Source organism: Pleurodeles waltl, chromosome 3_1 (genome assembly GCF_031143425.1).
Source record: "Pleurodeles waltl isolate 20211129_DDA chromosome 3_1, aPleWal1.hap1.20221129, whole genome shotgun sequence".
NCBI classification, from domain to species: domain Eukaryota; kingdom Metazoa; phylum Chordata; class Amphibia; order Caudata; family Salamandridae; genus Pleurodeles; species Pleurodeles waltl.
Window position 1 is genome coordinate 1979372930 of NC_090440.1, and position 14449 is coordinate 1979387378.

At 42.8% G+C, this 14449-nt stretch overlaps 1 protein-coding gene and 1 long non-coding RNA gene across 2 annotated transcripts in view; one reads left to right on the forward strand and one right to left on the reverse strand.

The window, feature by feature from the left end:
- TLCD3A (TLC domain containing 3A) overlaps positions 1-14449 on the reverse strand; it is a 172467-nt gene that overhangs the window by 18449 nt on the left and 139569 nt on the right. Inside the window, exon 4 of the mRNA XM_069226379.1 lies at positions 279-374. Within this exon, the coding sequence (XP_069082480.1) occupies positions 279-374 (96 nt within the window). The remainder of the gene's footprint in view (positions 1-278; positions 375-14449) is intronic.
- The window catches only part of LOC138285885 (uncharacterized), a 31458-nt gene continuing 17861 nt past the window's right edge, over positions 853-14449 (forward strand). Inside the window, exons 1-2 of the long non-coding RNA XR_011201655.1 lie at positions 853-5066; positions 10953-11101. This is a non-coding gene — a long non-coding RNA (uncharacterized lncRNA). The remainder of the gene's footprint in view (positions 5067-10952; positions 11102-14449) is intronic.

Genomic DNA, 14449 nt, shown 5'->3' on the forward strand with positions numbered 1-14449 from the left:
TTGCAGCTCCCCTTATATAGTTTTACTAAATTGGATATCATTTCGTTCTTTGAAGTGCAGCAAACATGGCAAGGTAAATACAGAAAGGCATCTTTATTTAGCGCTTGGACTTTCGCGACCCACCAAAAATTGGCCCTATAGTTGAGGAAACACTGGCCGAAAGGATAACTAAGTAAAGTCAGCTCGACTAGTATGATTTTTAAGTTAATGTGTAACAAAGGTGGCACCCTAGGACAGCAAGGGGGTTGGGAACTAACATTATGTATTTCATAGCTTACCTGGTTGAGAACTTTTCCAAGTGACACAAATGGAGTACTTAATTCTGCTACAAAGAGACATCCTACATAGAAATCTCCAATATCTCGTCGGAAATACTGCAACAAAAAAAAAGAACGGGTACTACAATTACTTTTGATTTATGTATATGTGTGTGATTTAAACATGAAAAAAACAATGCTAACAACACTCTGGTTAAAAAAAATACTACAGTTGTGAAATGGAAATCATATCTCAACATCCTTGTGAGCACACCTTACGTGAACAGGGGTTCTACTGACAGCTTACTAACATTACAAGCTGCTTACCAAAAATAGTGTACTCGAAGTACGCTACTGTACCAGTAACGATATACAACGCATGTTGCACACAGATACTTGGCAGTCAGATGTCATACATCAAAAAAAAATAAGCCTGCTTTGCATTTTAACCTTTAACATTGGGGGTGGGGGGAACAAAAAATCAAATGGCAGTCACACTCTAAGACTGTTTTGCGACATCTTCCACCATCTGCTGTTAGCTGAGACCGCCAGCCTCGCAGATCAACTTACCCACAAGGGGGAGGGGGATCTGGCCAGCAAGCAGAGTTCAGAGCTCCAGGGAGGGACGGAGGCCTGAGGCTCATAAATCCTGTATAAATCGATAAGCAGACCCTAAATGCATTGATTTAGACCTCTAATAACACGCTGCCTAGACGGAGACAAAGTGGTGCCGGGGACAAAAAGGGAGAAACGGTGGGCGAGATCCGGAGACGCTGGCAAGGCGGAAACAACATGGCGGCTGCCAAAACACTGCTATGGAGTCGAGTGAAACAGCAACCGACGACAATGGATACGGGCACGTCGATAACCAGAAAGGCAACCGGATTGAGGCACCCGAATGAGGAAGATACTGTGCAATCCGGAGGTGGGAGACACGCATGGCGGTCACCAGCAACTGGAGAGGGATCCACCTCCCCCTGCACATGCCCGAGTCACTGAAGGTGGAGAGGGATAAAAGCGAAGCTCCACCAACACCACAGGCAGGCGGTGCGACTGTGGGGGGAAGACCCGGAGGTGAGGAGGAGTGCTCGGTGTCCATCATCAACTGGAGAGGAGTTCTGTTTCCCCGTGCCACGGAAGGAGGAGCGGGATAGGGGCAGAAAGTCCACCGGCACCACATGCAGACAGGGCACCAGAGGGGGGAAGTCTCAGAAGAATCAGGAGGTGAGAAGGCATGGCCATCGGCAAATGGAGAGGGATTCCTCCCTCTTCCCCTGCATATGCCCGAGCCACGGAGGAAGACAGACTCCGAAACAGGCAAGAGACCGAACTCCCCTCCGCCCCCCCTCAACAGTACAATGAAACCAACGGTACGGGGCTGGCACACAGGGAAAACGCATCAGTTATTGCCCCGGCCACAACAGGAAGACGACAGGATGCATAGGCCTCTAGCGCAGCGGCGGTGAAGGAAGAAGGACCCTCGGCGGGAACAGCGCAACATCGCTACACAAAACATAACATCGTGAGGTGGCTTAACTGTAAATATCCAAACAAAACACATAACGAAATGGTAAGACCCCCGTGTAGGAGGGAAAAGCATCCCACAAGGGCCGGCAGATTTAGACAAGGAGAAGGAACCAGGTACAATGGAAACCCAAACAGTGACTATATTTCAGGCGATCAAAGACACAAAACAGTCCTTGGAGACCCAAAAAGCAGCAGTGGCGAGCAAAGTGGGTGTGCTCCTAGAAGACCACCGGAAATTAACGAACCTGGGTCAAAGAAATGGAGGAGTAGATAGAGACAACCATTCCCAAAGTAGAGGACCTCAAAAAGAAATGCAAGACACTGGAACTGGGGTTACAACAGATAACAACCAGACTGGAGGATGCAGAGGGAAGGTCAAGACGCCACAACGTGAGACTAGTAAAGGTACTGGAAAAAGCAGAAGGACACAATATCGAACATATGTGGAAGACTGGCTAATAAATAATGTACTGCAAGGTAAGCCATCCAAATTCTTTTCCGTAGAAAGAGCTCACAGAATCCCTACCAGAACTAGGCAACCAGGAGCTCCCCCCAGACCAAGAATAGTAAGATTGATGAACTTCAGGGACAGAGACGTTTTACTACAGATGGCGAGAAAACACGGTCTGTGGTCTAGTTAAAATGCTGTAATCCACATATATACAGACTAATACAAACTTGGTACAACACCAAAGAGGGGAGTATGTACCAATAAAAAAAGTACTGCGACAACATGGAATAAAATACTCCCTAATATATCCTGCTAAACTAAGTGTGGAACAGGCAAGAGACCGAACTCCCCTCCGCCCCCCCTCGACAGTACAAAGAAACCAAAGGTACGGGGCTGGCACACAGGGGAAACGCATCAGTTATTGCCCCGGCCACAACAGGAAGCCGACAGGATGCATAGGCCTCTAGCGCAGCGGCGGTGAAGGAAGGACCCTCGGTGGGAACAGCGCAACATCGCTACACAAACCATAACATCGTGAGGTGGCTTAACTGTAAATATCCAAACAAAACACATAACGAAATGGTAAGACCCCGTGTAGGAGGGAAAAGCATCCCACCAAGGCCGGCAGATTTAGACAAGGAGAAGGAACCAGGTACAATGGAAACCCAAACAGTGACTATATTTCAGGCGATCAAAGACACAAAACAGTCCTTGGAGACCCAACTAGCAACAGTGGCGAGCAAAGTGGGTGTGCTCCGAGAAGACCATCGGAAATTAACGAACCTGGGTCAAAGAAATGGAGGAGTAGATAGAGACAACCATTCCCAAAGTAGAGGACCTCAAAAAGAAATGCAAGACACTGGAACTGGAGTTACAACAGATAACAACCAGGCTGGAGGATGCAGAGGGAAGGTCAAGACGCCACAACGTGAGACTAGTAAGGGTACCAGAAAAAGCAGGACACAATATCGAACATATGTGGAAGACTGGCTAATAAATAATGTACTGCAAGGTAAGCCATCCAAATTCTTTTCCGTAGAAAGAGCTCACAGAATCCCTACCAGAACTAGGCAACCAGGAGCACCCCCCAGACCAAGAATAGTAAGATTGATGAACTTCAGGGACAGAGACGTTTTACTACAGATGGCGAGAAAACACGGTCTGTGGTCTAGTTAAAATGCTGTAATCCACATATATACAGACTAATACAAACTTGGTACAACACCAAAGAGGGGAGTATGTACCAATAAAAAAAGTACTGCGACAACATGGAATAAAATACTCCCTAATATAACCTGCTAAACTAAGTGTGGAACAGGCAAGAGACCGAACTCCCCTCCGCCCCCCCTCGACAGTACAAAGAAACCAAAGGTACGGGGCTGGCACACAGGGGAAACGCATCAGTTATTGCCCCGGCCACAACAGGAAGCCGACAGGATGCATAGGCCTCTAGCGCAGCGGCGGTGAAGGAAGAAGGACCCTCGGCGGGAACAGCGCAACATCGCTACACAAAACATAACATCGTGAGGTGGCTTAACTGTAAATATCCAAACAAAACACATAACGAAATGGTAAGACCCCGTGTAGGAGGGAAAAGCATCCCACCAGGGCCGGCAGATTTAGACAAGGAGAAGGAACCAGGTACAATGGAAACCCAAACAGTGACTATATTTCAGGCGATCAAAGACACAAAACAGTCCTTGGAGACCCAACTAGCAGCAGTGGCGAGCAAAGTGGGTGTGCTCTGAGAAGACCATCGGAAATTAACGAACCTGGGTCAAAGAAATGGAGGAGTAGATAGAGACAACCATTCCCAAAGTAGAGGACCTCAAAAAGAAATGCAAGACACTGGGACTGGGGTTACAACAGATAACAACCAGGCTGGAGGATGCAGAGGGAAGGTCAAGACGCCACAATGTGAGACTAGTAAGGGTACCGGAAAAAGCAGAAGGACACAATATCGAACATATGTGGAAGACTGGCTAATAAATAATGTACTGCAAGGTAAGCCATCCAAATTCTTTTCCGTAGAAAGAGCTCACAGAATCCCTACCAGAACTAGGCAACCAGGAGCTCCCCCCAGACCAAGAATAGTAAGATTGATGAACTTCAGGGACAGAGACGTTTTACTACAGATGGCGAGGAAACACAGTCTGTGGTCTAGTTAAAATGCTGTAATCCACATATATACAGACTAATACAAACTTGGTACAACACCAAAGAGGGGAGTATGTACCAATAAAAAAAGTACTGCAACAACATGGAATAAAATACTCCCTAATATATCCTGCTAAACTAAGTGTGGAACTAAACGAGAAAACATATTTTCTGCAAACTGCACAGGAAGCTTGGACATGGATAGATGCCTGGGAACAGGGCCACCACTGAGAATAAAAAAAAGGAAATGGGAGGAACCGCGCACCAATTCAACAGTGGGGCAAAGAAAGGGGGTGCCGCAACAACAACTAAAGAACAGATAAAAGAGACGCAGAAAAAGGTTGTCAAAGAATTGCAGTTGCACATGCTTCCCCCAAAGGATTACAAATGGAGGGTACTACCAGTTAAAAGTAATGACAGCGACTCTTATTGCACAGTAACAGGACTTACTACTGGTAGTAGTTCCTCTTCTGTTTCCTGGCCTATGACATCAGATCACGTGGGGTAAAAAAAGGGGACAAGAACTAAAATGGATGGAAAGGGCCAAATCAGGCTTCGGGCTCCGATACCTTCGCCGGGAGACCGGTTGGAACACACAGACGCTTGAAACAAAATTGAGGAGCTGAGGACCTTCCGTTATAGACACGACGTTAATGGGGGGCCACCACGCCCAGGTGATGACAGCACAAACATTTGTTTGGTTATAAGGTTGGGGATAACACATGCCGTAAGTTGGGGGGGTTAATTCAGGAATCACCGCACTGTAAGGTAGGGAAGGGGGCAGGTTACAAAGAGGTGCAGTCTCACAACAAAACAAAACATGGTCCCACACCAAAACACAGAGGAGGCCGCGTAAGCACACACAGACTACATCCACCATGATGCAGACACAAAGTGTATCAATACAGACATGGAATGTTAATGGGCTTGGAAACCGAGTTAAACAGAGCCTTGTTCAAAGAGCACTAAATAGACAAAAACGTATATAGTATTCCTTCAGGAGGCACACCTGCTAGACCAACAACATCTGTGCATGGGTAGAGGGAGCTATAGATTGGGCAGCTGGGCACAAGTCACCTCTGGCTTGAAAGGAGTTGCAATTTTGATTAAGAGATCACAGCCAATTCACAAAAAAAAAAACCTGGACGGATAGACATGGTACACACACAACTATACCTGGGGAACTGGAAGGAGAGGATATACTGCTAGTAAATGTATATGCCCCACCAGGCCTTCAAAACAGAGTGCTTATAATGGTGGGAGAAATACTAGCAGAGGCCCCAAATGCCCTGGTAGTACTCAGAGGAGATTTCAACCTAGTAATGGACACCAGTAGAGACAGAAATAGTTCCTGTCAAGAGGGAAGTGAGACGAGAGGAAGACTAGAAGGGTTTAGGCAAGTGACAGGACTACGGGACATATGGAGAAGCCTGCACCCAGAGGAAACATGCTACTCCTACTCAGGTCAGGGGCACACACAATGCACTCACACTTAGGCAATTGTTTTCACCACAGGTGACACACTCAACAGATTTAGGGAGGCAAAATATTTAGCTAGAGGTATAAGCGACCAATCCCAACTATGGATGTCACTTGATCTCCAAACCCGAAGGTCCAAACAACCATGGAGAATGGAAACATGGTGACTCACTAACAAACAAGAGGTCAAACACCTGACCACACCCTCGGAGCTCGACTTTACGGAAAATAGAAATTCGGTGCAAAGTGAAACGATATTATGGGAGGAGTACAAGGCAATGATAAGAGGCACAATTATCTCTGGGGTGATACAAGACAGGCAGGAAAGGAGGGCAGCATTGGATAAACTTGAGGAAGAAATGAAACACCTTGATGAGACATATTTGGAGAAGGGGGATCCCAATAGTAAGCATGCAGCTGACCGGAAAACAGTTGAATACCAAATGCTGGGAAAAATGAGGCAAAAACCTCCTACATTGAAAACAAAAAAATGATGAAGGAGGAAATAAAACAGGGAGACTTCTGGTGTGGATAGGAAGAAAGGAAAGGGATAAAATTACGATTAAAGAAATTAAGCAGACATGAGGGAACCTGATCCATACCAGTGGAGAGATAGCTGAGTAATTTGCCACATATATGGAAAGCTTTTATGACTCTCGCGTAACAGTCCCTGAAGGGGAAATCTGAGCATTTATTGCCCAATAAAGAAACTAAGCGAAACCCATAAAGCAGCTTTAGAAGAAGATATTACTGTACAGGAAATTACACAGGCCTTGGGGCAGATGCAATCAGGCAGACCAAACTGACTCCCAATAGAATATTTAAAAGACTGTGAACACAAGTGAAGGACCCACTGCAGAAGGCCTTGCTGGAAGCATACAGAATAGGTAAACTGCCAGAAGACATGCGCACAGCGACAGTGATATTGATCCCAAAGGCAGGGAAACCACCGAATAGATGTGACTCATATAGGCCCATATCGTTAATCAATGGGGATAGAAAAATACTGGCTAGGGTATTGGCAAATAGGTTAAAAATAGTGATCTTAGGACTAGTACATCAGGACCAAAATGGATTCATGCCGGGCCTATCGACCCGGCTGAACCTTAGACACCTTCACAATAACATGGCACTGGCACGAGAGGCACCGGCAGGCAAAGCAATTTTATCCCTAGACTCAAACAAAGCATTTGATTCAGTGGAGTAGGGCTATCTGTTTGGTGTTCTGGAGGGAATGTGCTTTGGGCCCAACTACATAAGATGGGTCAAACTCCTTTTTGACTGCCCTACCACTAGGGTGCGGATTAACAGTCTATCAAGAGAGGCACCAGACAGGGATGCTCACTATGGCCGATGCATTGGCTATCGAAGCGTTGGCAGCTTGGATATGAGTGGACCCACTAATTTGGTGCTGGCTGGGAAATCAGGGACCAGAGGACTGCACTTCGTTATACGCAGACGATATCCTATTATTCTTATCCAATATGACGCAAACAATGGACAGGCTCCAACAAATATTCAACATATATGGTAGGTATTCAGGCTTTACAGTTAATTGGGATAAATCGCTTGTGTTCCTTCAAGATGATGATACGAATAATACACACCCCAGACTGCCACTCCGAGTGGAGTGAACCAAATTCAGATACCTAGGTATATGGATAACGCACATTGAGGCTGAGTGTTATGAGGCGAACATGACACCCCTACTCAACGACAAGGCAAAGATGTGGACCATTGGCAGTTGTTGCCACTATCCCTCTTAGGGACGGCAGCCATGTTTAAAATGATAGCGCTCCCTAGAATGCTATACGTTATACAAAACACACCATATAAAATACCAGATAGGGTTGTTACTAAGATAGACAGCCTGGGCAGGACGGCAACCCAGAATATCTCTGAAAACATTGCAAAGGTCAAGGGCTGAAGGGGGAATCGCACTGCCCAATGTGCGGAAATACTATGAAGCAGCACAAGTCAATGTTGTAAATGATTGGGCTTATGCGGAGGCAGATAACCCAGCGTTCTGGGGTGATAAACTAGGAATGGGGACACACAGCTATTTGCATGCACTATTCGGAGGAAGAGATCCTCCGAATATGTACCCGGCGACACAAAGGGTGATTGACACATGGAGGAAACTGACGAAGGAGATGGGATGGGGTGGGAGACTAACTCCCAAAATCCTATTATGGGAAGGTACAAGGCTAAAAGAGGTCTCATCACTACAGGGATTCAAAGGTTGGAACGACATTGGCATATCCACGTTGGCTGACGTATGGGATGCAAACAGAATAGTCCCATTTTCATACTTACAGAAAGATATCAGATGACCGGGTCTCAGTGGCTGCAATACAGAAAACTATCTCACGCCCTGAAAACCAGAATCCTCCTAGAGAAGGAGACGCAAGAAAATTTCCCATTAGAGAATAGACTGCTGAGCGGGAAGGTAGACAAGAAACTGGTATCAACGACATATGATACTCTGATGGGGAATGCACAAGACACACTGACAAAACTATGGAAAAGGTGGGAAATAGACGCAGGGAACCTAGAAGAGGAGGACTGGGTAGAGGCAGTGGAATTCCCAAAGAATGTAGCAATAAAAGTTACCTTTCAACTTATCCAGCTTAAAATACTACACAGGGTGTACTACACTCTGACTTTTTTATATAAGATAGGGTGGATAAACAGCACAGGATGGAAGAGAAACTGTTGAATGGAAGGTTCCTTTCTATACATTATATGGAGCTGCCCACGCCTTCAGGGGTACTGGGGGAAGGTGGAAAGCACACTGGCGACGGTAATTGACAAAATCCTTAGACTGACACCAAGAATAGCATTATTAGGTATATGGGAAACATCAGATTATACACAACATCAAAAAACACTCATTAACACAGGCTGCATGGTTGCCAAGAGAGATATAGCCCAAAGATGGGGCTCGGCAACACCCCCTACATATCAGAACTGGGAAACAGGAATGGACTATCGTAGAATTATTGAAAAGGAAGTGTACAAGAGTAGGGGATAGATGAAGAAATACGAAAAGATATGGGGCGGATGGGCAGCAGAAATGTGAAAGTGTACAGAAATGGAACATTGGAGCTCTTCTATTGATAACCAGTACAACCAAATAGAAAAACTTGGCATGAATGGCAATAGAGAATTCATATACCTCTGGATTAAGGACAATTGTGAGCGGGACCAGGGTGGAGTAGGAAGTGAGACAAACTGTTAAAGTAGTTACTCATGCATGAATGTGTTAACTCTTAATAACTGGCAATAAAATTATAAATAATAAAAAAAAAAAACCTTACCCACAAGGGGTTCAACCCCCAGAGACCTAAGTTAGTGGATCACAGCCTCCTCGCACCCTACCTTGATGCCCCTGGGTCACTTCCAGACAACGTCCGGCCTAACTGCAAATGCTTTGGCTGAGGGCACAAGCCAGAGGTGTGAATGGTGATCATGGGGCACACCTCTTGTGGGCTGGTCTGACAGTTCAGCTGAGCATTGAAGACACTGCGTGGACCAAGCCACGGCCTCGGACCAACCCACAAGGATGGGGGCAATGGGACGCAACCCGGAAGGGCCGACACCTATTTCCATCCACATTGCGCCACTTTGTAAATCTGGTGTTGGGGAAAGGCCACCTTAGCGTAAATAAATTATGCTATGGTGGCGCTAAGGGTGCGCAAGGGGCTTGTAAATATGGGTCTATGTTTTTCACTAATCACTGTAACCAAAACGAATTAAGAACGAAGAATTTAGGAAGGGTTAGAGGTGCCACTGTTTTAAAGTCTGCAAACTATCACAAAATCCTAACTTAAGTAAGTGAGCCCAGAATCTAATGAACAGTGGGCCCGATGTTTTGCATGTATATTGTCTCAAACATCATATATTCTGAACAATTTAACTTTCTGTGAAACAAGCACTTTGATCTTTTACACTGTGATAAAATTTGAAATGAAATGAGAGTCTGAGTCAGTATCTTTCGATGGTATTTCTTTCTTTGTTTTTTTTCCCCAACATATTCAACTTAGGGGCAGATTTATGAAAACTTTTCTTGCGCCCCTTAGCATCCCCCTAACTCCACCATGTGTGCGCTGTTTTTAAAATACGGCTCACCATGGCGTGGTCAGAGGGACTAGCGTCATAATTTTTGACGCTAGTCTGGTGCTTTGCAGGATTAGCATCAAACATTATGGCGATAATCATGCAAAGCACCCAGAGGCCCATTGTAACCAATAGGAGCCTCTTTGTAATGCCTGACCTTAGCAGGCATTAATAAATGCTGATACAAATGGTGCAAACGAATCTCACCGATTGCGTGTATATATATATATATATATATATATATATATATATATATATATACATACATATATATATATATATCAAATATATAAACGTTCAGTATTGGTTTTAGCCTGCAGCCTTCAAAGAAAGATAAACTCATAATAACAATGAGACATATAAAAAAGTTTGGTTTCCACAAAAGACATGTCTGTCACAGAGAAATGCAGCAATAGATACTACTGTGTAAACAAAACCTGCACATAGATATCAGGCACTTATGGGGGTCAGAAATAGTTAAGTAACTGAGAAGCCACATAAAATAACAAGCACATGCAATTGACAATAGGCATGAGGGCTACAAACTATTGATATAAGAGTACAAAAGAGCATGTAAAACATACATAAAGTGCTCTCTAACAGAGGGAATTTTGTTTTTGTAGCACCAATAAACAATTGTCCTTTTCGGGTTGTAATAACAGAAGAAAAAATAAACCACAGGACTACATAACCCATAGTGCACTAAAAAGAGATCTAAATATTGGGGAAAGGAAAACAACATGAAATGCGATATAATCCAACTGAAAAACACGAGTATCAAACTGCAGTTTCCACATATAGGCATTTTAAAATGAGTGTCGATGTTTACACTTTTATTAAGTTAATATGCACAATATTGGTTTTCAAATTAGAGGATGTTTGTTTAAGAAATGAGGATTGGGTAAATATGCTCGTGAACAAGGTCGGTGAGACTAAAATGTTAAGCTTTCTTTTATCACCAGAACGAACATTACTTTTGAATAAACATATCCCAGCAAAGTGACCTCTGAGTGCAGTTTTATCTCCTTCACGGTCAACAAAGAGAAGGAAAGAAACCTTTGTGGACATAATCCGGCGTCCCCTGCCGAGAAAACCAGCACCGCTAAAGAAGGTAACAAGTGCGCAGTAAGGTGTCAAAATAAAGGGGAAATCTTATATATATATATATATATATATATATATATATATATATATATATATATATATATATATATATATATACACATACACACAATAAACCTACATATAATTAATTTGTGGCACCTTTAAATTGTCAATACCTCTGTTTGACACCTCTACTAGAACAGAATGCCTAGCAGGACCTACATAAGAGACAGGAAATGCTCCATCTGAAGAAACATTTTGAGCACTTTTGTCCACTTGCACCTCAGCTCTGGCATCCACATCCAGGCAGTAATGCCTTGCAGTGTTAATAACAAATCTCTAAGTTCCTGCCTTTAATATCACTTCTTACAGCATCTTTTATGGAGGGTATTACAATAAAGCAATACACTATGGTTGTAGTATAAAGATCTTCAACCATTCTAAATCGGAACATTCCACTGTACAAAGTAAGAAGGTGGACGAATGAGCTGAAACCATTAGAGAGAAAATAGCGGACTCATTTAGAACACATCTCCCTTTCACATAAAAAAATGGAAATGAAACAGCAGTTGAGACAAGGGAATGAACACAAATAAAAAAGGTTAACTGAACAAACAGTGAAGTAGGTGAGAAAAAAGGAAGATGAGAAGTAGAATTGAAGAGATATACACAAGGACTTTAAGAAATTAGACAAAATAATAAAAGGTATGAACAATAAAGACTAAACCTCATGAATAATTCACAATAAAATTGAAAACAGACTTGAGTATGATCATGCAAGTAATAATGTAGCTCAAGTCATAGCACAGTACATATACCATAAGATCCAAACTACTCCACAAAATCTTTGAGCATTCTAGATGGCATTCCCAACTTTGAGGATCTATTTCTAAATGTTTCCTTACTCTTCTTCTTACATGCGTTCAGAGACATTTTCTGACCCATTAGACTTGTATTTACAAATACGATACATACTCCATACTTGGTTATTATCAAGTTTGACTACATTTTTACCAACTCATGTAATACATGCAGGAGAAGAGTATGTAGAATGCACACTACCTTTAATTTCTACTTTTTTAGTTGAATCACATATCCTACTTTCCAACATCTCTCTTCCACCTTTTTACAAAGTTTTGTATTATGTATTGTATTTTTTTATTTATATGTAAGTGATAAACTTGTAAGTCAAGTTTAAGCCAAGGAGTGGTGTATTTGATTCCGGGCTGTCTTCCTTTCAGAGACTCAAAAGGAGAAATCTGAGTAACAGAGTAGTGTAGTGCGATAACCCCAGATCATGACAGCAACTTTCCGAGGTTGGCTATTGACAGAAATAAGTTGTAGACATTCTTTGATCATGTGCTTGATTCTCTCCACCAACCCATTAGCCGTCAGACAACAAAGAGCAGTCTTTTGACGGCGTACGCTTAATTCACACAAGAACTCCTATCTGTTTTGAAGAAAATTGTACTCCATTATCAGTGACCAACATCTTAGGAACTAATCCCTCCATGATTGTATTCCTAAGAAATTTAATCAATACAGATGCAGTGATATGGTTGACAACTCTAGGATTAATAGTCTACTAAGAGTAAAACAAATCTTCCTTCTAATCCAAAACCTTTCACAGGGCCAATGATATCCAAGGCTAGTTTACACCACAAGCAGTCAGGAACCTCTACAGGGGCAAGGGAATTGTTTTGGCTTTATCACTGACCAAGCAACTAATACAGTCTCCAACTTTGTGATCTATCATTGTGCCTATTCCAGACCACCAATAACAATTCCTTATTCTCACCTTGGTGAGATGTCTACCAAGTTGTCCCCATGTGCTAGATGAATTATACTTTCTCTTAATGTTATAAGAGGAATCAATCTGGAACCCCGCCCTAACCTGTCACCTTGTAAATTGATCTCATCTTTGACTTGCCAGCAAAGTATTTTGGCTTCTGTTAAATTTTCTTTGGGGGGGGGAGGGGGCGCAACCCTTGTTTACATAGGAATGTATTTTTTGACAGCACCATCACCCTCCTACCTGGCCTTCCACTCATTGGGAGCTATGCCTCACTGTCCAGTTGACAAAACAAGTTCCCCTACAGGTTCTTCTAACTCTCCTCCTTTAGAAAAGGGTAACCTGGATAAGCAATCAGCTGAAAAAATTGCAAACCTGGAAGGTATGCCACTGTAAAATTATGCCCTTTTAGACCAATGGTTCTTAACCGCTTGACTTCTGTGGTCCCCATTTAATCATTAATAGAATCCGGGGACTACCACAGAAACATTACGGAAATCCAGGGACCAACACTGAGGCATAAGGAAGCTGCGGACCGCAGCTTAAGCAATTTCAAAGATTTGAATCTCAAACCAATATGCTGAATACAAAAATAATCATTCATCAATAATACACAAATGTAGAAATATTTCATTTAGTTCACATATATAATAATGATACATTTTAATTTTAATGGGAAGGCTGAGGTTTTTCCAATACAACTCAGCCACCCATTGTTTATACTATATTCTGTTTGATGCAACTGCACAGTTACATAAACTAAGACTCTGGCTTAGCTCTACAAGGTTTGCCTTCGCATCCACGGCTGTCAGGAGCAATTGAATGTGAAGAAGCAGGTTGTTGAAGCCCCACACAACCCCCTTCAATGATAGTTGAAATGGTGCCCATGTTTTTAGGGTACTAACTGTCCCTAATCACGGATCCAGAGACGGAGTAGTTATTGAAATATATATAGTATTGTCAAGAATGAAATTGGGCTTTTCATACATACATACAGGGAGTGCAGAATTATTAGGCAAGTTGTATTTTAGAGGATTAATTTTATTATTGAACAACAACCATGTTCTCAATGAACCCAAAAAACTCATTAATATCAAAGCTGAATATTTTTGGAAGTAGTTTTTAGTTTGTTTTTAGTATTAGCTATGTTAGGGGGATATCTGTGTGTGCAGGTGACTATTACTGTGCATAATTATTAGGCAACTTAACAAAAATATATATATACCCATTTCAATTATTTATTATTACCAGTGAAACCAATATAACATCTCAACATTCACAAATATACATTTCTGACATTCAAAAACAAAACAAAAACAAATCAGTGACCAATATAGCCACCTTTCTTTGCAAGGACACTCAAAAGCCTGCCATCCATGGATTCTGTCAGTGTTTTGATCTGTTCACCATCAACATTGCGTGCAGCAGCAACCACAGCCTCCCAGACACTGTTCAGAGAGGTGTACTGTTTTCCCTCCTTGTAAATCTCACATTTGATGATGGACCACAGGTTCTCAATGGGGTTCAGATCAGGTGAACAAGGAGGCCATGTCATTAGATTTC